Source organism: Paramormyrops kingsleyae, chromosome 10 (assembly GCF_048594095.1).
Source record: "Paramormyrops kingsleyae isolate MSU_618 chromosome 10, PKINGS_0.4, whole genome shotgun sequence".
NCBI classification, from domain to species: Eukaryota; Metazoa; Chordata; class Actinopteri; order Osteoglossiformes; family Mormyridae; genus Paramormyrops; species Paramormyrops kingsleyae.
The window spans coordinates 25206678-25227863 of NC_132806.1; the positions used below are offsets into that span (position 1 = coordinate 25206678).

A 21186-nucleotide genomic window follows, 5' to 3' on the forward strand; every position below is an offset into this window, starting at 1 on the left:
GCATGGAAACCACTTTCAGGTGATCTCACCATTTATGGAGGTGTGTGGCTACATCTTTGGAGAACAAAGGGGATCTGCCAACAGAAACCCAGCATCATCTGGCTCAGGGAGGCAGCTGTCACTATGGAGACAACCTTGGCACCCATAGCAACGACAGATATGGCTACGATGCTGCTCTCACTCATCAAGGGAGAGGTGTACAGGGAAGGATTGTGGATGAAGGAACGGAGAAGATAGTGGAGAGATCAAGAGCCTTGGACCACTTGAACAGCAAGCACTTCGGCTGTCCACTTGGTGCCCTGATTACAGGTCCTTGAGATCCTAGCAGCTGGGACCATCTCACCAACATCAAGTGGCCCTACAGTGAGAAGCCAAGTATGCATGTGCACCAGACAGACAACATTCCCATTATTATTTTAATCCTGCCTATGGAATAGTTGAAAATGATGGCCCCATCAAAGTGCACAGTTGAGCAACTTAGCATTTATATCTTGCAGGAACGCAGCCAGCTGTCAGCTCCTACTTTGAATGTTGCATTCGCACTTCTTGTTCGGGGTGTAACCAAAATCTAAAGAAGCAAACTCCCTGTAAAAACCAACTCTGACAGAAACAATGAAGATTGAACAATCTAGAATCTCAGATGCTTTGGGGCTCTCTAGAGCAACCTGCTCCTTGCCCTCTCAACATTAAATAATGTCAGCAAAAGCAGTGTGTCCTTACAGAATTACATACGCAAGTCACAGCACTTTGAGTCGTCCCATCATAAGGGAGAGCGACAAAAAAAAAAAAAAGACTCACCTGCTTTAGGATCTCTTTGTTGTTGGCTGGATCAAACCTCTGTGTTTGTTCAATATGAATAAGCTAAGTCTCAGACAACGTCCCCATAGTTCCAAGTAGTAAGAGTGATCCCTGCTGTCACCTGCCAGTCCCTCGCTGTTTTCTCCAACTTTTTATTCTTTTTAAAAGGTGGATCGCAGTCCCTGCCAGCCAGTGCCAGGCTCAGATAGAGCCTTAGTGGGTCTACGACCTGTATCTGAGACGCACTGGGGCATCCTGTGGTCCTCATCACTCAGGGGAGAAGGGGGTGGGTGTGGAGACGAGGAGGAGGATTAGCATAAACCACTCCAGAACCCACACAGCCCTCTTTCTCTCCCATAGTGACATCCAACATCTCCACATTTCTCTGCATTCCAATCATAGGAATCACAGCGTCCCCCCAGCTTTTCGTGGCAGGGTTTCCTAATCACATAAGACCCCCTGTGACTTTGATCAGGAGCAGGGTGAAGGTCCCTCGTTCCATCCCGCCTCTTTATTATGGCTGGTCCACATAGACGGCTCACCAGCTTGACTGATATCGGCCCCTGCGAATTAATTCAGCGCGCTGATGCCACGCCCATCGTCCAGTTCGAAGCTCAGGGGTGCTAAATTGGTGTGGGGATTGAGGAGACTCAGAGCAGCACAGGGATTGGCGGGTTCCTCAGGGAACAAGTGAAATGGTATTAGGCCATTGGCCCCTGGGGGCCATGGTGACAAGCGGCAGGCGTAATCGTCAGCGTTTGTCAAGTGGCTGCAACGCTGCGGAAAACAGGTGATTAGGGGTGCACAGCTTTGGGATGGTGCCCAGTGAGACATGCAGGGACTGACAAAGAGAGGGGTGATCACTTCCTGGTAAGAGGAGAAGGGGAAGCAAAAAATAGAGAGAAAGTGACAGAGGTGTCATAGACAACTGTCATTATGCAGTCAGGTGCCATCCCCAATTCATATATATATATATATATATATCTCTCTCTCACACACACACACACACACACAGGAAGCCAGGCCTATCTGATTATCCTAATTACATCTGGTCCCTTTGATGTAAAAGCTGGTCGTGCCCCCCTCCTCATCTCCCAGGAATACTGTCCGACATCAACGTCATAAAAGAGGCATTTCCAATGGGAAGTGACGTTTTTCGTGACGTTTTCATCAGAGTTCCGACTCGGAGAGATAATTGAACGCAGGAATAATCTCTCTCACTCACACATACACACACACACACACACACATACACGAAGCCAGCCCTATCTATTTATCCTAATTACACCCGGTCCCTTTGATGTAAAAGCTGGTCATGACCCCTGGTTCTCACGTCATCTCCCATGTTACTGCAGCTCCCTCCAGCACTCTGGACAGCTGGACTGACCCCGCACCCAAACCCAAGGTGTGCCATCTTATTGGTTAAACTGTCGGCAGGGCCCGAACACCGACAGAGACCTTGACACGATTAGACAAACGGGATTGTTTTACTTGGCTGGATTTTTCTAGAAACTCTCAAATTAACTTGAGCAATTGTAATCCTGCTGTGATTGTTTCATTGAATCATATACAGCACGTGCAAAAAAACATATCCACTTATGAAATATTCATAAACCAAACAGCAAAAATTCAATTATTACATATGATTCCCCCCACAAGAGTTTGAAAACCTGCAAAAAGAAGTAAATCCAATGAGGGAAAAAAAAAAGTTTTTTTTTCCATTTTTTATTTTCCATTATGTAAAAAGCACATTTTGAGTATACATGTACGCAGGACACATACTAAAATGCGTTCATAGCTATGGAATGTATTAGAGTCCGCCTGGGTAGGATGTACTGTGTATTTTTTGGTAAATTGCATATTGGTATAAAGACATCCACTGTAAAGGTACATATAGAACAAAGAGAGAAAGAGAGCACAGCGCTTCCAGCAATACTGCAAGTTTGGTTCACACGTTCCAATGTTCTCCAGCTACCATGTACAATCTTAAAATAACCTCAAGTCTCAAAAAAAATACAGCAAAACTATAACCCTTTGCTTTATTTAACCCTCCAGGAAACAAATATGCAAATAAAATGTATAAGGAGGCTCAGAAGGACCCGAGCCTTTGCACCAAGGCACCTGAAAGCGGAGTTGTCTCGTTGGACAAGATATGAATGCATTTTGATGTGTACCTTTCTCTAGTCAAACCGCCATACATGGGGGGCAAAGAGAGAGATAGTCTGGCCTTTATAATCCAATGCTTCCCCCCACACCCACCCCTCAATCCCAGGCCTTTGTCATGATTTCAGCCAAGAAAAAAAAAACAAGATGCTTCTTAATTATGGCTGCATTGATTCCTTGAAGTCAGAAGCCTTTTAACCAGCAAATGGCTTGCGGGAGAGGTTCCGGGTCGGAGAAGACTGCCGTGGGTGGGCTGCCCCCAAACCTTCACCCCACCCCGTGTTACACCTTCTTCATGCCCCGGCCCATCAGACAGGCGAAGACAGTCATCACCATTTTGGGTTTCACTTCCACCAGGTCCTCTGGCAGGGCATAGACACGGGCACCAATCTTCCTGGCCATGGAGACGGCGTACCTGCAGGGCATTGGGTAGGGAGTATCCTTGTCAGCACTGTAGGGTTTACCAGTCTGTGGTCATGTTGAAAAATTAATGAAGCTCTTCTCATTTCAAATATAGACACTCCCATGTGTAACAATGTGAAACATCCATCCATATTATTTATTTAGTTGATGCATTTATCCAAGCAGAGTCAGTCAGCCCCTGGAGCAATTGGGGCTTGCTCAATGGCCCAACGGTAACATCACTCCACCGACTCTAGGATTTGAACAGACGACCTTCCGATCATAGCCACAGCATCCTAACCCAATGAGCCCACTTACCCTGGTCAAGGTCACAATATTAAACATGCACTGGAGTTTCCATAGTATAATTCTGTGTAATTTTCATTTAGTGCCTTTCCCAACAAAGTTGGAAACATTTCAGGGTGACTTTGCAAGAGAGCGTGCTCAAACAAGCAGGGGCACGATGGACATATCAACTGGGGAAAACTCACTTGGCATTTTCCAGCTTGTCCTCTTCAGTGAGGCTGCCCGTCTTCACCAGGTCGTAACTGATGCTGCCTGGCTGGATGGCGTCGATCAGGTCCACGACAGGAAGACTGGTGCTGATCTCTTTGTCCTACAAGTCCAAAAGAAAGCCCCTTCAGCTGTATACCCCAAAGGTCTCAAGCGGAATTCACACCATCCTCTGATGGGATGAGTTCTCGACTATATAAAAACCATTCACGTAAACACACTTTGACATCATGAAGAGCAGCAGGAACATGAAGAGCATTAGATAACAATACCAACCTTGAAGTTTCCTATCTTGGTCTTCTTTCCAGCCTCCGCTATAGTCTTATTCACCCAGTTGACTATGATTTCATCATTGGCCTTTTCGCCATGGCCCAGGTCTTCTAGTACATTGAGGGTGTACCTGGGGGAAGGAGACCTGGTCAGGTTTCCGTCATGGATCCATTCATTCAGCGATCATGACCGTTTTGGAGGTCACTCCTTGGGGATTTTTGCAACTGTTTCCCTCAGCTTTTACCAAGTAGCTCACAACACAACTCGACAGTTCACAACACTAGGTTATTGACACAGGGATCATTCATTAAGGCACTCGATGTCCATGTGTCCCTTAAAAAGGATGCTCCATGAGGCTTGCTAAGACTGACTGGCACTGTACTGTATATCCCCTTTATTTATTAAATGCTGCATATTCTCTGTCCTGCTGCTGCTATTGTTTGCACAATTATTTATTGCTATCTCAACCTTGCTTTTTTTGCACACATACTACTAGCATTACAGTATCTGTCATAATACTCTATTCCTTCAAACTAGTATTGTTATTGCTTTTGTAGACTGCACTGTATGTTTTCTTGCTCTCTCTCTCTTTGCTCTCCTTGCACTGTATAGTTCTGTCCTGCCTGCCTAGTCTTGTGTTACTGTTTTTTGTTCTTTGTGTTTCCCCATGGTCCTGGAGTACCATGTCATTTTGAGTACACATGTACGTGGGACACATACTGAAATGCATTCATAGCCATGGAATGTTTTAGGGTACTGTGTATATGACTGAAATGACTAACCTACTTGACTTGAAGTTTTAACGTTCATGTGAAGCATGAAGGTGTGAACAAACACAAACATGGAACAGCTGGGATGCGAGATCTTTATGGCGGTTTCATAATGCACTGACAGGGTACATCCTCATGGCTAGCAAGAGCAAGACCCTCCTGGCAGATGGCATGCACAGGGTTAGTGTACATTAAACTATCATTCCTGCTATACCGTGTGTGTGTGTGTGTGTGTGTGTGTGTGTGTGTGTGTGTGTCGGGGGGGGGGGGGGGGGTCTCCCACCTTCTCATCAGCTGCCACACCAGAGCCAGGGTTAGTGTGGCGTTGCCATCGTTCAGGTCCTGTCCGCCGATGCCCACCAAAGAGAACTTGGCCTCCTTCTTACCCAGCTCCACGGCATAGTTGCAGTTCTCCAGCTGCACAGAGAGGGAGCCAGAGAGCACACGTGGCAGGTTAGCTGAAGAACAGAACACACGTGCCTCTTGTGGAGAATGTAGCCTCACGGTGCAGCAGAGGTACGCCTGCAGTCGACAGGGTATTCCTGCTATCGCCGTTGAGGAATTCACCCACAGTTTACTCCACTTTGAGGCCAGAACAGCAGAATTCTCTGCAATAACGACTCGTCAAGGTACCTTTTTCATATTGGCTCCGATTTTGGGGTAAGGCGGCTTGTTCACTTTGTTGTTCCAGTCGACCGGAACCTTAATCTTCTCATACAACTGTAAGATCACCAGGGCATCCTGGAGGTCACTATGAGTGGGGAAAAGATGACATCATTGTTTGAGGTCATGTGTGTCGTTAGGTGAACTGAGGATGACATGTTCTGTATTTTATCTGAATAAACACTGTAAAACTGAAATGGTGACGCCACTGCATATGATGCAGGGCTAGTTTTCACACACGACATTTACCCATAGAGGTGGTTCACGTGCGGGTTTACACCCAAGGAGTTCATCCAGTTACGGAAGGTTCTCTCCTCTCTGGTCTCACCTGGGGGGAGGGGAACAGATCTCTCAGTCAAAGTTGCTGCCTATTCGCATCCTATCCTTGGGATTTTTAACGAGCTCAAAACATACAGCACAGTCCCTCCATATTGCTACTGTGGATCCACCACTAGGGGGAGCTCCGCCACAAGAAGTAGAACATCATGACGCTCTCAACTGACCGTCCTATTAATACTTTCCACAGTCGTTCATATTAAAAATAGAAACTTTAGCCAGAAAAATCAGATTGGGATTTTACGTTATAAACAGCAAGATTGTCTCACCTCCATTCCATTCATACATTCTAGCCCATCCATTCATTACATTCACCACAGTGTCCCGTATCTAACATCCAAGTGAAATTTTCTTCCACCTCAAGGGTCCAACCCAAATACAATGGCTACAGATTATTAATTATATCCAATGGCTGACAGCACTCCTTTGAGTGAATGAAATGTATTTAGGGAAGGAACAATGCAATCGCCAAGGCCTGAAACATCACCAGCAATAGACCAGGCACGCTAGAAATTTCCAGCTCAATGCTACATATTCCACAGCTCAAATTCACACAGATCAGTGCATATGTAACGGAATGCTTGTTTTAATTGCTAAACTTCATGTAAACACACACATCATTCAAGGTCATAATCATAAGATATATTAGATTGGAGTGGACACCCCCCACCCCAGTATTCAGATGTGCTCATAATGTCCCTCCCGACATATATGATCCTGATCTCCCCCCCCTTCAGTGTTGACTCCATGGCTACAGTCTTGACATCAATCCAGCTGCAGTGAAAACGTTAAGAAAATACAATTTCAGTAGAACAGCGACCCATCAAAAAAAGACGTGGGAGAGGGGGGGGGCAGACTATATCTTAAGGTTAATAACTATGTACATAATAAATAAATCTTTGTAAACAGCAATGAAGAACAAGTGCAAAGAACAGAACTGTGCTCTTATTGAAACTGAATATGCCATGTTTTAGGGTGTACGAGCAAAATGGCGGCCAGTTCCGAGCACTTCCCGTAATTTTGCCGACATTATGAACTAGGTGGCGGGAGACGTCGTCTTTCTTTCCGCCGCTCAGTGATAACATTCACGGGTGCATCAGTGATTCTGAAAGCGGCAGGTAAAGCTGCCACCCCCAGCCCAAAGTCCCCCACAGGCGAGTGCGTCACGCAAGAGTGGGGGCTTTCACGTTTATCGCTCTTAAAACCTTGGACATCGTCAGGCGGCTTTTGTTTTTCGGTAAATGAACCGCCGCTGCGCCACAAGTTCCCTTTCACGGAGAAAAGAAAAACCGCTCGCTCCGGTGGAAACGTGGCCAGGGAGATGAGGTGGGGGTTTGATATTTCCTCCGAAGGCACTGAGCTAGCGGAATGGTACGATGAACAAGGCCTCTTTCAGTTCACCGAGCAGGAATGCTCGGGCGGCTGCATCAGCAGAGAGGCTCAGGAGACGTTGACCCGCGAACCCAAAAAAAATCCCTGTTGAAGGAACCTCACGAAAGGCACTCGAGCTGAACGTATAACGAGCTTCACACGAGGCCACCCACCTTCCAGCAGCCCCCAGTCGATATCCTGGTTCTCTGGCTTGACCAGTGCGGGGTACTTGTTGAACAGGTTGGCCACAAAGGCCAAGTTGAGCTTGGGGTTGCCGCTGACGACGTCGGCCGGGGTGACAAACTGCCGGCAGCCCAGGCTGTCTGCCTGCTGCAGCATGTACTCCGCTCGCTTTAGGTCATCCTTCTCCTGACAGGTGACACAGAGGTGACAGGTGCGTGTTTTCAGACAACAATCTGGTCACATTCCACCCACAGGGGACTGGATAAGATCTCAGGTAATCAGATGGTAACGCTTTAAATTCCAGAATGTTCTCAAAAATAATTTCCCCATCATCTGGATTGTAAACAGTCGTGACTCTCGTTGCTGAGGTTATGCAGGAGGGCAGCTGCCCAGCCCTGTGATGACCTCATTTAATCAGAGCCATCATTCATCCATTTTCAAAATCACTTATTTGACGCAGGCTAGTGGTGAGTTGGGAGAGAAGGAGAGAGGGGACATAATGGAGGAGAGGTCAGTGCATCCCTGGGCATGCGTGCACATGCGCACGCCCACACGCATGCATGCACGCGCGCACGCCCACACGCATGCATGCACGCAGAGAGAGATTAGGCATCTATATCTTGATGGGGACTCTCCAATCTTTTCTAAGCAAAACACAAGACTTTTTTTTTTTTTTTTTTTTATAGTCACAAATTTTTTTATAAAATTGGGTTTCCCGTTATGGGGTCTGAAAAGATGGTCCCCATAACATCAAAATAACAGGTTTTGTCACATTGTGGCATATATACATAATGCACACACACACACACACACACACACACACACACACACACACACACACACACACACACACACACACACACACACACACACACACACACACACACACACACACACAAGCTTGGGACCCTAATGATTTGAGAGCACAGCATGTCAAGCCAATCCACTGTCCTAAAGAGAACAGCCTGTCACACACAGAAGCCAAAGCAACCAGCCCACAGCCAAATCGCAGGGCGTCGGGGTCAAAAGGCCGCGTTGCCAGCCTGCCGCCAGCTGCACCCACCTGCACCCTGCCCCCCCCCCCCGGGTCCATAACTGGCACCCAAGGCACCGGCAGCGCAGTGACCTCAGGACACGTGCTCCCGTGCCATTGTCTGCCTCTGAATACAGCCACTCTCCTCCATCAATCACACCACTGCCCCCCCCCCCCCCCCCCCGGGGCACATCGGCTCGCTGTCACCCTCGCGGCCCGCTTGCGCTCAGAGCGGAGTTGCGCGTGACACGATTGAAATGAAATCGGCTGACCCGAGACACAGCTCAAGGCCAGAATATCGTGGGATTCGATCATTTCACTTCCCAGATCAAACATTCTCTGGTCTGCCTGCGGTCAATAGGCTGGACATCACCACTGATACCAACTCATAAGCCCCTTAACAAGGTCGATGGTCATAAAACACATGACCACCTGATTTTGCTACTGCTGTTCAACCAAACTGTATCACACTGGCAGTTCACTATGACGTCTTCATTGTCTGGTGATAACCCTGCATGACCAGGTAGGTGCTTGGAGGGGAGGGGTCCCAGATTACAAGGCACAGGGCAGGCGGAAGAACACAATCTCCTCCCGATTCTCCTCTGGAAACCAGCCCCTCTACAAAGGCCCCCCCTGCCCATCCAGCCACACTAATTCCCCCCCCCCACCCCCACCCCGGGAGACTAAAGCCCCTGTCGGCCAACCGAGTGTCAACAGAAAATGCATCTTGGTCTACGAGAAACGTGCAGCCGTGGTGCCCAGGTAGCATCCAAAGACACTAAGGGGCCCCACATGCCCAGGAGACACTAAGGGGCCCCACATGCCCAGGAGACACTAAGGGGCCCCACACAGAGGGTGGTCACGGGAAACTCCCCAAACAGACGTCGCACTTCCTAAACAATACCGAACACCCCCTCACACAATGCATGGGGGGAAGGGGGGGGGACTAAAATAACAACAAGAGGGGAAGTATTGTGGGGTGAGGGGGTGGGTCATATCCACATGAGAGCCTACAGGGCAGCCACACATCAAACGGGGAAGCGAAAGAGGAACAGCCAGCGTGTCACACTCACGTTGAAGCCGGCCATGCTGATGTCGATGCGAGATTCATCCTCCTTGGTCCCTTTGGGCGCGATCTGGTTCAGGAGGTGAAAATAGGCCCGGGAGTCCTGGTGTAGAGAGAGAGAGAGACAAAGGGGGTCTGTCATGAATCTCTCACCACAATAGGGGATGTGAAAACAGGCAAGACAGATGTCATCAACACACAGGGACAGACCTGGGTCCCATGCAGACATGCTTGGTACAGTGGGGTGGGGTGGGGGGGAGGGGGGGGGGGATGTTCAATCACCAGACCTAAAAATGTAGGGGTAATAGTAAACGTCGGGGGTAAAAATAAGTTTTAAAAAGGTATGAGTCATGCCAGAAATGATTTGCTAGATGATGCTGGGGGGGTGGGGGTGGGGGAGGAATACCTTCACTGAGTTAGAGAAGTCGGACAGCTGGAGCACAAAGAAAGACAGACATATCAGGACAGTGAGATACAGCCCAACATGAGGTCCGACACACAGCGGGCCCCCCCTACACGCGGAGGGCCCCCCCCTACACGCGGAGGGCGGGCCAGGTAGATTGTAGGCCCAGACGAGACCTGCTCACGCCAGACACCAGCCTCCCTCATTCCCCGTCTGCAGTGACAGGGGCTCTGTGGCCACTCATACACGCAATCAATCAGCATTTTAACCAGCTGTAAGAATTTAAATAAGACTTGCTGAAATGGGATTTAGGAGCCCAGGATTTTCTTAGGAGTGGATTAATTGCGCTATTATGTTCCCCAACCTAAAAAAATATATATATATAAAAAACACACAGAATACATGGTCCCAGCAGAGTGAGTTTCATGGATCTAACTTTCAGAAAAGCCCTTTAAGCCACAAACAACGAGAGAGAGAAAGAGAGAGAGAGAGAGAGAGAGAGAGAGAGAGAGGAGGAACAAAAAAGCAAAAAAAAAATTATCAAGGCAACCACAGCTTCAGTGCGGAATCCAAGTGCAGCGTGAGGGAGGCCAGCAGGCTGGGATGGAGATGGGGGGGGGGGGTCGCATTGGCCAGTGCTCAACCTGACAGCTGTTTGTATAAAAGACCCTTCGGAAAACGTCTCCATTGCGGCCTGGCCCTCTCCATACTGGCCCTCTCCGGCTGGTCGATGCCCTTTCTGGGGCACGTCAAACGTGAAGCAGAGTTACGGCTCCATGTCACCCATGTGTTCATGGCGGCCATGTGGTCTTGGGCTGATTATGATTATGAGGAAAGGAACAAAAAGAGGATGACAGATCCATACTCATGTGATTATTCCCTGGCTTCATGCCAGCAGCTTCCATTAAACGTTTATGGGGGCTGCACTGAGGCAGGGGGGGGGGGAGGGGGGAGGAATATAAATACTGCCAGACCAAGCAGGTCAATTAACGTGAGATGCGGGGAGGGACATGAAGCAGAGAAGGTCTGAGAGGAGACGTATAAATCTGGGCCTTCAGAGGACAAACACAGGCTGATGCCCAACTGAGGGTGAACAGAGTGTACAGCAGGGGCGTCAAACTCCACTCCTGGGGGGCCGGAGCCCTGTGTAGCTTAGGTCTTTCCCTGTTCCACCACAAATGATTCAGCTTAAGAGCCGAGTGATAATTAGCACAAGGAGTTGAAAATCAGGTGTGTGTATGTGTAAATATACTGTATATATTATTCTCATGGTTTGTTTAATGTATTATACCATGTTGTGCTTATATATTTGTGTGTCTGTTCAGAGCTGTATATTCAGCGGTGACCCCTCAGCTCCTCTAGAATTCCCAGACTCCTGCTGCAGTCACAGCTTTTGGGCCAGAAGCCTCACTAAGCAGGATGAACGGCAGAGAGCGAAGGAAACGGGGCCTGATGCCTGATGGGGGGCTGCGGCTTAGAGTTTAGGGACAGAACGATACCCAGGGGGCACAAAGTAAAAGCCAAGGCGCTGATTTGGGGGCTTCTCCCCCTCCACTAGCCTAAGCTTCGAAGATTGACAGGAGGGGGGGGGCATAAGAGGCAGAGAGCGGATTCCTGCTGACCGCCGCCCATACTGGCTCACCAGGTGAACCCCCCCCCCCCCCACCACACACCTTAATATCGGAGCTGAAGTTGTTGATCTTGCTCCAGCCGGCATTCTCCAGGTGGAAGTTGGCCCAGCGGAGAAGCAGCTCCTCGGGGGACAGCTTCATCAGGTCCTCCAACGTTTCACCTTCCTTCAGCAGGGCCACCAGTGCTGGGGGGGGGGGGGAAGGAATCCATCCAGAGTCAGAGACCCACCCCTGACTCCCCATCCTTGCATGATGATCAGCGACGGAACTCTACTTTGCACGACGGGGGACCTCGGTCACCACATACGACACCCCCCCCCCCCCCCCCACTGATAGAGCTCTAGAGAGGTGATTACTAACCCACAGAGTCTGCGGTGTTTAATGCCATTATTAAGGAAGACATATATTATAGACTTTTCTGGAAAGAATGAAGATTATGGAAAGACAGTTAGCTCCATACATGCCTGACTGGGCTCAGGTCAGGCAGCACTGCCTGAGAAAAGGGGCTTTTTGATGTTTAAGTGGCCCCCAAATCCCTAACAAAAGCGGAGCAGTGGCTGCCCCCCCATCAATGATTTTAATAAATAGTTAGCTAAGCAACTTGGGGTAGGCAGAGCCCAATTCAAGGCGAGGAAGAGATCCCACAGGGTGCACTGAGCTGGAGCTCACCTGACGGCGTGGGAGTTCATTCCGGCCGCGCCCCCCCACGCATTACCTTCGTTTCGGCTGAGCTCGATGTCGGCGAACAGGCCAATCTTGATGATCTGCCACAGCAGGCCCAACACCAGGTGTGGCTTTCCCTCCCGCAGATCCTGTGCTCCGATGTTCACCACATGGCAGCCGATGGCGGAGGCAGAGTTCAAGGCCAGGTTGAGGTTCTCCTGCGGGTGGGACGTGTCACAGGGTCAGTCGGCTTCAGAACGCCCCCACGCCGTGTCACATGGCCGCCCCGAGAAGCCCGCGGGGGAACCCACCTGTGTCGTGAACGGCGTCAACTTCTTTTTGTTGATGGTCCTCTCGTCGATCGTGTCGGGCACCGACAGGTTGATCATCTTGCTGGAGGTGACATGGGGGTGGGGGGGGACGGGTTGGGGTTGCAAACACGGGCTTGATAGAACCTCTTGAAAAATAAACAAACAGATAAGGGAGGGGGCGGGTACTCACCAAAGGACGATGCCATCACCCACGGCCTTGAAGAGCGAGTTGTTGTTGGGGTTCATGGGCAGAACGCGCTTGCAGTCTGGGTCTTTCTCCAGGGCCGAGTTGATCCAGTTCACAAAGGCGAACCTTTCTTCCTCTGAAAATAACAAAAAAAAAAATCCGGAATGTTCTGCATATTGTCCCTGCTCATTAAGACAATTTGTTTTATTGTTTGTGTTGTGATTTAACATTTTAAACTCGGCCAAATAGACCAACTCCGATAAGCACTTGTGAGAGCCCCTCACTGGTGAAATTAAAACCTAATTCTGCAGTCGAATGGCTGTGGTCTGCTGGTAGGAGTTTAACTTATACGAAAATGTGTAGAATGAAAAATGCCTGTGGTCCAGCCATGGACCCCAAGGCATGAGGACTCACCGGAGAAGGAGTGCTGCGTGCCCTCGCTGGACAGTTCCGAGGTGCCTCCGATGGCCAGGATGCCCTCCTTCCTGTTGATGGCCTTCCTGAAGCTCTTGGCAATGTCACTGCTCTTCAGCTCATGAAAGATCTATAGCAGGGATACGGGGTAGGTGGCAGAGGGGAGGTCAGAACATCTCCAGGGACTACCCACACCTCCCGATGATCACACTATAGGCAATGCTGAAGCTACGTGGACCCAGGAGATGCCAGACTCACACTGGGCCTCCTGTTCACTACTTCCCCTCGTGCCCATTCGTGCTCGTGAACCTCAGCGAGGTTTTCTGTTATCATCTAGATCAGTGTTTTTCAACCTATATGCATTATTTATTTAATTACCAGACAGCATTGAATTCTTGAAACTTCTAATGCTCAACTGCAAAAATAGGTGCATGAGGGCGGTAAGGGGAGTCAGGAGGGGGTGCAGGTCGTTGTACCACGACGCCACCACAGGCGCACACTGGTCTGCTAAAAACCCAGCAGCCACACCATTAATCTCAAACAAGCAGGAAACTTTGCATTAGAAGCTTCCTTACCCTTTATGGAGGAAATAGCTGTTAAACGGCGTTTTACATTGAATAGCCCAGTGAAAAAGATTGCACCGGTTATACTGGCGATTAAGAAATAGACCCATTAAAAAGGAGTTAAAATACAAGGCACACCTTGACTGTCCCCGCAAAGGTTCACACACACACACAATACAAATGTCCCAGAATGCATCCAACATTGCAAAAGTGAAGGAGCCTGTTATATTGTGATTTATTTAACTTTTTGTAACGTATACGACCAGCCCAAGGGAATGTTCCGGTTTTGCCTGAATGACGGCGGCGTGGGTTTAGCCTCTGGGTGGGATTGCTGGGAACGTCACACAAAACTCGGAAGCCACGTGCCGTAGAAGAGCCTCTAAGCTGTCACGCGCCGAGCGGGTCGACCAGGATGCCGGCCAGAAACGAGCCGACTCACGGCAAAACTGGGTCATCTGCGAAAACAGTGAGACGCAAACAGGCCTGCCCCCGTCGCCGCGGTGCCAGGGAACACCACAAACCCTTCCTTCAAATCCCAAACACCGTATATTTTTACGGTGGGTTCACAGCCCATTGAGGGTTTCTGTGGGAGGGATGTAGACGGAACTCTGAGTGAAAAATATTTGCTACCAGTCATGGGATCATGGAAAGAAATATGCTAATGCTAACAGAGAGAAAGCCTGTATTGTACATCCGAGAAATACAATATTGCACTATGACAGTCACACCTGGCAAATGCTAATGCAGCATTTCGCGGTCCCAATTATCAGGATACCTCCACTGTGCATGTTGTGGCCACGCCCACCCCAATACACATGGCGAGTCTCCCACAAACTCCTCTCTCACCCACACAGGTGTAATCAACTTTGTTTACAATACAGCTACTGACACGCCAGCTGACAAAACGGGGTCCATTTGCATGCGGCATTCATTTGCTCTCCCTCATCATGACATCGCCTGTGCGACCTTATAAGGCAAGGCGCTGCCCAGCTCAGCCGCGACAGGACCATCACAAACATCCGTCAAAGCCAGCCCCCTAGAGGAGGTCACCATGCCTTTTCTACGCCCAAACTCCTGCAAGCTGGCTACAGGTGTCCATACATCATAACGGAGAGTAAGTGCAGGGTGGATAAACCAGTATGTACCGTTGTGTTCCCTACTGGCCAAACTTGACAGAAGAGGCAGAAATGGAGATGCTTATGGGAAGAGTGTCAGACAAGGCATGACCTCCCCACCAGAGACTTGACATTCCACCTCCGTCTTCCACGAGGCTAAAAGTGCACTCCAGCAAGGCCTCACGCTGACCTTATTTCCTCGGGGGAGCCAATGTGTGTCTGCCCCCCGTCTGAGTACGTGTAAAGTCAGCTCTGACGCCAAAGACTAACTACCATCAGCAGGAATCGATAGCAAAACGCGCTGATGTCTTTGCCTGAAGGTACTTCTTGAGCATTTATAGCCAAGCGAGGCAGACAGGGAGGCGAGGGGCACCAGCGAAGGGAATCACTTACGGAGACGAACTCTTCGAAGCTGATCTTGTTGTCTTTGTCGCGGTCCGCCTCCACCATCAGCTTCTCGATGATCTCTCTCACTTTGTACCCCGGCAGGGGCAGGTTGGCCTCCCTGAACAGGTCGTGGAGCTCATAGTCACAGACGAAGCCATCGCCATTCAGGTCTGTGGAGCAGGGCAGACGTGACACTGGTGACAACCCATCCCAAGTCATCAGAGAGTGAGCCTGAACACTGTTAGCAGTTACTGGTGGTAGTGGTGGGGGAAAATCTACCTTCCTTGACACAATGGGTGTATGTATGTATGTATGTATGTATGTATATATATATATATATATATATATATATATATATATATATATATATATATATATATATATATATATATATATACATATACACATATATATACATATATACACACACACACACACACACACACACACACACACACACACACACCCAGAACAATGGCAAAGCTTGACCTTAACCCTAACCTGTGAGCAGTGGTGGCCTTACGGTTAGGGAGGCGCGCTCGTAAATGAAAGATTGCTGGTTCTAATCCTTGACCAGCAAAGTAACCCTGAGCGAGGTCCTGCTCCCCGGGCGCTGGATGAGCTGCCCCCCCTGCTGTGTCATGAGGCAGAGGACACATTTCGTGGTTGTGCACTGTCCTGGGGTTTGTCAACAATGACAACTAATCACATTCACCTAACCTGGGGTCAGTCAGATTGCTAAGCATCTTGTGATCTTAGCTCATGCCTTTGAGTGGTGTGCGAAGCCAATGCCTGCAGAGATACTGCAGTGCCCATCACAACATTTACGGGGGGGTCATTTCTTTGACGAGAGCAGGCAGATAGGGAGAGATTTAATTAGATAAATGGCATACATCAGCATCAGTGCATGCTGGGACGGAAGCTGCTGGATGACCTGAGACATGGGGGGGAGGGGGGAGGATATATTATTAATGATGTGGCTGTAGAGTGTCTGCCAAGTCCTCCCTGGGAGTTTTTCCACATGCTGCTATTATTACTATTATTATTATTTATCATTATTTATTTTCATTATTTTCTTCTTCTTCATCATCATCATCATAATAATCACTTGCATTTTAATCATTCACATAGCTAGATACTCCAGTTAAGCACCTTATAACGGCAGGGCCCATAAGCCTCAGACTGCCGCTTCATCTCATTACCCAGCATGCCGAGCATGCGTGGCCGTCCCAGATGCACCTGGGTAGCTGACTTGAACGTACCTAGTCAGCCTGGTGTGAATCGAGACTCACAATCATTGGGGGGGGGTTAGGGATGGCAGACAGTGCTGAGGTTTCCGTTCCCCGCCGACAGCCCAACTCACCCACTTTCCCGAAGGCCTCACGCAGCTCCTCCATATCGTCCTTCGCGATCTTTCCGGCCATGTCGCTGAAGACAACCTGCAGCTGCGAGTGCGAGCGCGTCACTGGTCCTGTGGAGAGACCCAGCCTCAGTTACCAGCCAGGAGGGGTGGGCAGGGGGGCATGGTTTAGTGAGGAACCGCTGCCGTCGGCCCCCTGCATTCAGAGGCCCCCCAATACAGTTAAACGCCAGAAAAAAAATGGCACAGAAATTACGCTGACGTCTTCCTGGTAAACGACAGCGCCCCTCTGCCGCGGGCTTCACTCGACATGCCGCATGCATAATGAACGCGCTGAGCTCATACACACAAGGTCTGCTAACCCCAGCAGGAAACAGCTGCCAGCGGGATCAGAGTGGGGTCTCCCCCCCCCATTTCAGTCAAGGCCCGTCTTTATATTTTCCTCTGGTAATGAAGGTTTATTTTAGCTTTATTTTAATACAAGAAATGTATTAATACGCATGCCCCTTCTATGGGAACACTAACACTGTTTTTCGGTCTTTAATCTTGCTCCGAAAACATGGATAACCTTCTGCGCTCAGGCCACAGCCCGGCCTTGCTTGAAATCCCTCGTCTCCCGACGGAAGCACACAGGCCTTTCCAGGGCCTCCGGATCAGCCTCCACCACCAGGCAGTAAACGCAAGGGTGAAGCTCGCCTGCCAAACTAAAACACCCATTTCTTCCATGAAAAGGCCTTAAAAAAGCCACATTCTAAAGACGGCGGCACAAGCTAGAGAGACATTCCTCAAACTGTACCCGCCTTTATGCAGCGGAGCGCTACACACCCCGACTGGGCTCAGGTGCCTGTCCTCATGGACTTTAACACACTCCCCCGTTTTCACGTTTGCGTTTACGTGCACCGTTCCTCAAAACCTGCCATCAGAACCAGGTTGTTCATTTGCGAGAACTACGATCATGGACCACAATGGAAAGAGAAACACAAGTACTTTTAAATTTCTTTAAATGCTTAAAATATGAAAAAAACACAGAAACAGACTATCCAGGCTAAATTAGAATGGATTTTTGTCATTCCTAAGCAGCGTCTTCTCTCTAAGCAGAGGATTATGTTACATACTTGATAGTTTTACATACTTGATAGAGCCGGGTAAACAAATCAAGACTGAGAATCGGTGTGAATTGGTACTCCGACAGCGGTTATTAACCGTTAACTCGTGGGTTTGTCTGTGCACGTTCACATTAAAGAGGCGGTGGCAGCATTGTAAACTAATGATTCAAACTAAAAGCCACCCTTTGATGGGTAATAGGTAGGTAATACCTGCCCTGCTTGGCAAAGCTCATTGTCAGCATCCCAGCCCTGCCCCCGGCAAATTTTATCTGCCCCCGACAAGGGGCTGCAAAGGGGCCGGCACAGAGTATCGGTATCGGGATAAAAAGACATCATTTGTATCGGAATTAAAAGAAAATCAGTAGTATCGTCTATCCCAACTATTTAGTCAAAATGGAGCTCTTTTATAGTGGCATTTTTTGGTGAAAAGGAGAGACTTACGCCTTTTTTTTTTTTATCCAAAAGCCTGCACTTAAACCTGTTCGGAGCAGGTTAAGCATGCAACGTAAATTACCATGATAATACACTGTGTTTAAAAGTGAGCTATGATTTGTAGCACCCAAAACTCGGAAGTAAGCCTCAATAAACCTCGGTAAGCTAGTACACCCATTTCGTAGTACACCCCTCAGACCTTCATGACAAGTCGAGCTGAACTCCCATTGGCCGAGACCAAAATCAAACTCAAATATCTTAGCCACTGTAAGGTTACCAGTTATACATGCAGTAAAACGGTGGTTTGATAATAAACCGTTTAATGACCGAGGCATTCCTCTTCAAGGCGCCCTGAATGACAAACACATGAGCTGAAATCAAAACAGGCGTCTCACTCTCTCCTGTCCACGTGCAACACAAGGCCGGGGCGAGGCGGAGGCCCGTGTCGGAATACCAGGAATCACTCGACCAATGGAGCCGGCGGTGCTCAAACGTGGCTCTCTGTGCTCAGCGAATGAATCAAAGCCCCAGAAAAGAGCCGGAGTCTCCTCAGGAGAGACGGACCGGTAAACGGGTCCCAGCAGATAATGCGAAGCAGGTGGCTTGGAGACAGCTACTCCGAGGTGTGCGGCCCGCAGTTCCAGCATGACAGCCTCCTCTCAGGGAAGCTTCATGCAGTGCTGGCAGCAGTAAATAATGAATGTCCGAGACAGCAGAGGCGTGGGATTATTTTGCCATCCTTCTCCTGTGACACACAGCAACGTGGCTCGTCAGTTCAAAGTGACCCACTTCCCTGTCGGTATACTAGTCTGCTTCCCCACAGTCTCCCGGACCTGGACTGTCCTCAGCCACTGTCATTCTTACCGCATCAGATAGGCCACGCGGGGTGAGCAGAGAATATTTCCCTGGATGCCAAATAACGAAGGCCACGTCCCTTCCTGAAAAGCCTTCTCACATGTCCCACTGAAGCTACGTGCCACACTAAAAAGTACACATCACCTGCCAAGGAACACGTGTGCCACTGTCAGGCCAAGACGACTATAGCCACTAGAATGAGTGTCAGGATTTACAAAAAAAAAAAAACACACAAAAAACTCTCTAAGATTCGGTTCCATTTATAAACAGCTTGGCTTTGTGAAGGACGACCCCCCCCCCCCCAGCTAGTGGTTATCCTAACAGCAGCCTCGCAACAAGAGAAGCCAGGCCAGAGGCAAGGAGAAAGTGACAATCACAAAACAAAAACAAACGAAAGGAGCTAATCAAAATACAAAACGAAAGTTGCCTCATTTGACCCAACTCCACCCAGAATGCAAGGGGTCACCCCATAACAAAAATCCTGGGATCACAGACATCATGACACAGACGTCCTACAGAATCACACAAATCCTGGCAATTTCTAGACAACTCACTGAAACTTATACAAACAAACAGCAACGCCGAACAAACGCAACAAAAACCACTCTTCCTCCATCCTTCAGTAGTGACCACGCAAAGAGACAACAAAGAAGCGTGCAGCCCCCGCCCCTGCACTCCCGCAGATGGATCGTTATCACAGAGCAAAACAATCGAGGAGAGAACAACTTCCACACGTCGGGTCCCCGATCTCTGCCTCACTGCTCCAGAATAAAACCGCAAAAGAGCAGCGTGTCGTGTCACCACTAAATTCCGATGCCCCCTCCCCATGTCACGACCACCCCCAGTGGCCCCCGGACCTGCGGAGCTGGAGGTTCCTCAGACGGCGGCGAGCGAAGAAGCCCGTGTCGGTTCCGAAGGGTGTGGAGGGAATCTGGAACACCAGCATTCCTGTCTGGCGCACAAAGGCTTTGGGCAGCAAGTCATAACACTTCCTGCCAGGGAACAGGCCCTGCCTCCTGTGTGTGTCTGTGTGTGTGTGTGTGAGATGAGGTGAGGGTGGGGCCTGTTTTCACTGTTCCCCTTCACTCCCAGGCAGACTTGGAACGCGGACCCATTTTAAAAGTGCCCCCATGTCAACCCGCACACAGTTCCTCCATCTGCACACAAACACTTGGAAGGAGGGAGCAGAAATTAACGTACCAGGCCCAGCTCCCACCCCAAACACCCGCCCCCCCCCTTCCCCACCACCACCCCTTACAGACAGCCCACAGTTGCCTCGCCCCCTCAGTCTGGAGCGGCGCATTTCAGCTGCCAGCTTCTCTCTCTGGGTTTGTGCTGGTCCACTCCTGCACCCACGGATGACACACCCGGCTCTCCATTCACCTGAGCCACTTCCAACCCCCACACCCCCCTTTGGGGTGTATTTTGTTGCTGTGAAAGTCATTACAGTGGCAGTCTTTGACAATACCCCGTTTCCTCAGGATGGGGGGGATTTAAATGAAGGATTTTTCCCCCCATTAGTGATTTTTCTTTACCCTTATACCTACTCCAACTTCCAGCTCAGTGTCTGATGCAGTCTCTGAGCACATCTTGGTTCTTGCCATGTGACCTTAATGTCCTCACAGCCCAACACAGATCAGCCCGACAGCTAGGAACACTCAACAAATTAAGCTTAAACCGAAGGTGCATTTATCTTCATGGTCCGCCTCTCTAGATCATGGCTTTATTTTGCACTTGCACAGCTGTGGAGGGTGGCCACTTCCCTCCTGCAAGGAATGATGAGTCATTCTTTTTCCCCATTAGATACCAACCTACCCCTTTTCTGCAAGGGCTTCTGGAAAGCTAGTCATTTAACCCTACGTGTCTATAAACCACCTTGGAGCTCTGGAACAGAGTGATTCATCCTCTGTGCTTTGCACTCCCCTCAGGGGTACAGGATGTGCTAACCTATGAGTGCAGGCCGGAGTTGGCTGGTCCCTTGAGGCTAACACACACTGTCAGCCTTGCAGTCACCTTACTCCACCTGACGTGGTCTGCCGTGGTACCAAATCATCGATGTGCGAGTTCTGCCCCAAGGAGACCTTTCCTAAGCTTCTGCATGAAACGCCAACATACAACCCAAAGTGAACATGCTCCGTTCAAAGTACACAGAGACCGAGACGCAAGAAGCACACAGATGGGGAAACCTGAA

The 21186-nt window shown here is 49.4% G+C and overlaps 1 protein-coding gene across 3 annotated transcripts in view; it reads right to left on the reverse strand.

Moving 5' to 3' along the window:
• Positions 1-2481: 2481 nt before the first annotated feature.
• The window catches only part of pls3 (plastin 3 (T isoform)), a 30222-nt gene continuing 11517 nt past the window's right edge, over positions 2482-21186 (reverse strand). Inside the window, exons 1-16 of one of the 3 annotated variants that reach the window (XM_023816407.2) lie at positions 19853-20005; positions 16606-16713; positions 15249-15412; positions 13178-13307; positions 12767-12899; positions 12577-12658; positions 12318-12483; positions 11645-11787; positions 9576-9671; positions 7460-7655; positions 5829-5907; positions 5550-5667; positions 5200-5333; positions 4153-4276; positions 3855-3979; positions 2482-3376 (exon numbers count right to left, since the gene is read on the reverse strand). In XM_023816407.2, coding sequence (XP_023672175.1) covers positions 3244-3376; positions 3855-3979; positions 4153-4276; positions 5200-5333; positions 5550-5667; positions 5829-5907; positions 7460-7655; positions 9576-9671; positions 11645-11787; positions 12318-12483; positions 12577-12658; positions 12767-12899; positions 13178-13307; positions 15249-15412; positions 16606-16666 — 1884 coding nt within the window. In that variant the 5' untranslated portion in view covers positions 16667-16713; positions 19853-20005 and the 3' untranslated portion in view covers positions 2482-3243. Of the gene's footprint in view, positions 3377-3854; positions 3980-4152; positions 4277-5199; positions 5334-5549; positions 5668-5828; positions 5908-7459; positions 7656-9575; positions 9672-11644; positions 11788-12317; positions 12484-12576; positions 12659-12766; positions 12900-13177; positions 13308-15248; positions 15413-16605; positions 16714-19852; positions 20006-21186 lie in introns of those variants that run through there. The other 2 variants (XM_072717581.1, XM_023816405.2) reach the window with 2 other exon arrangements.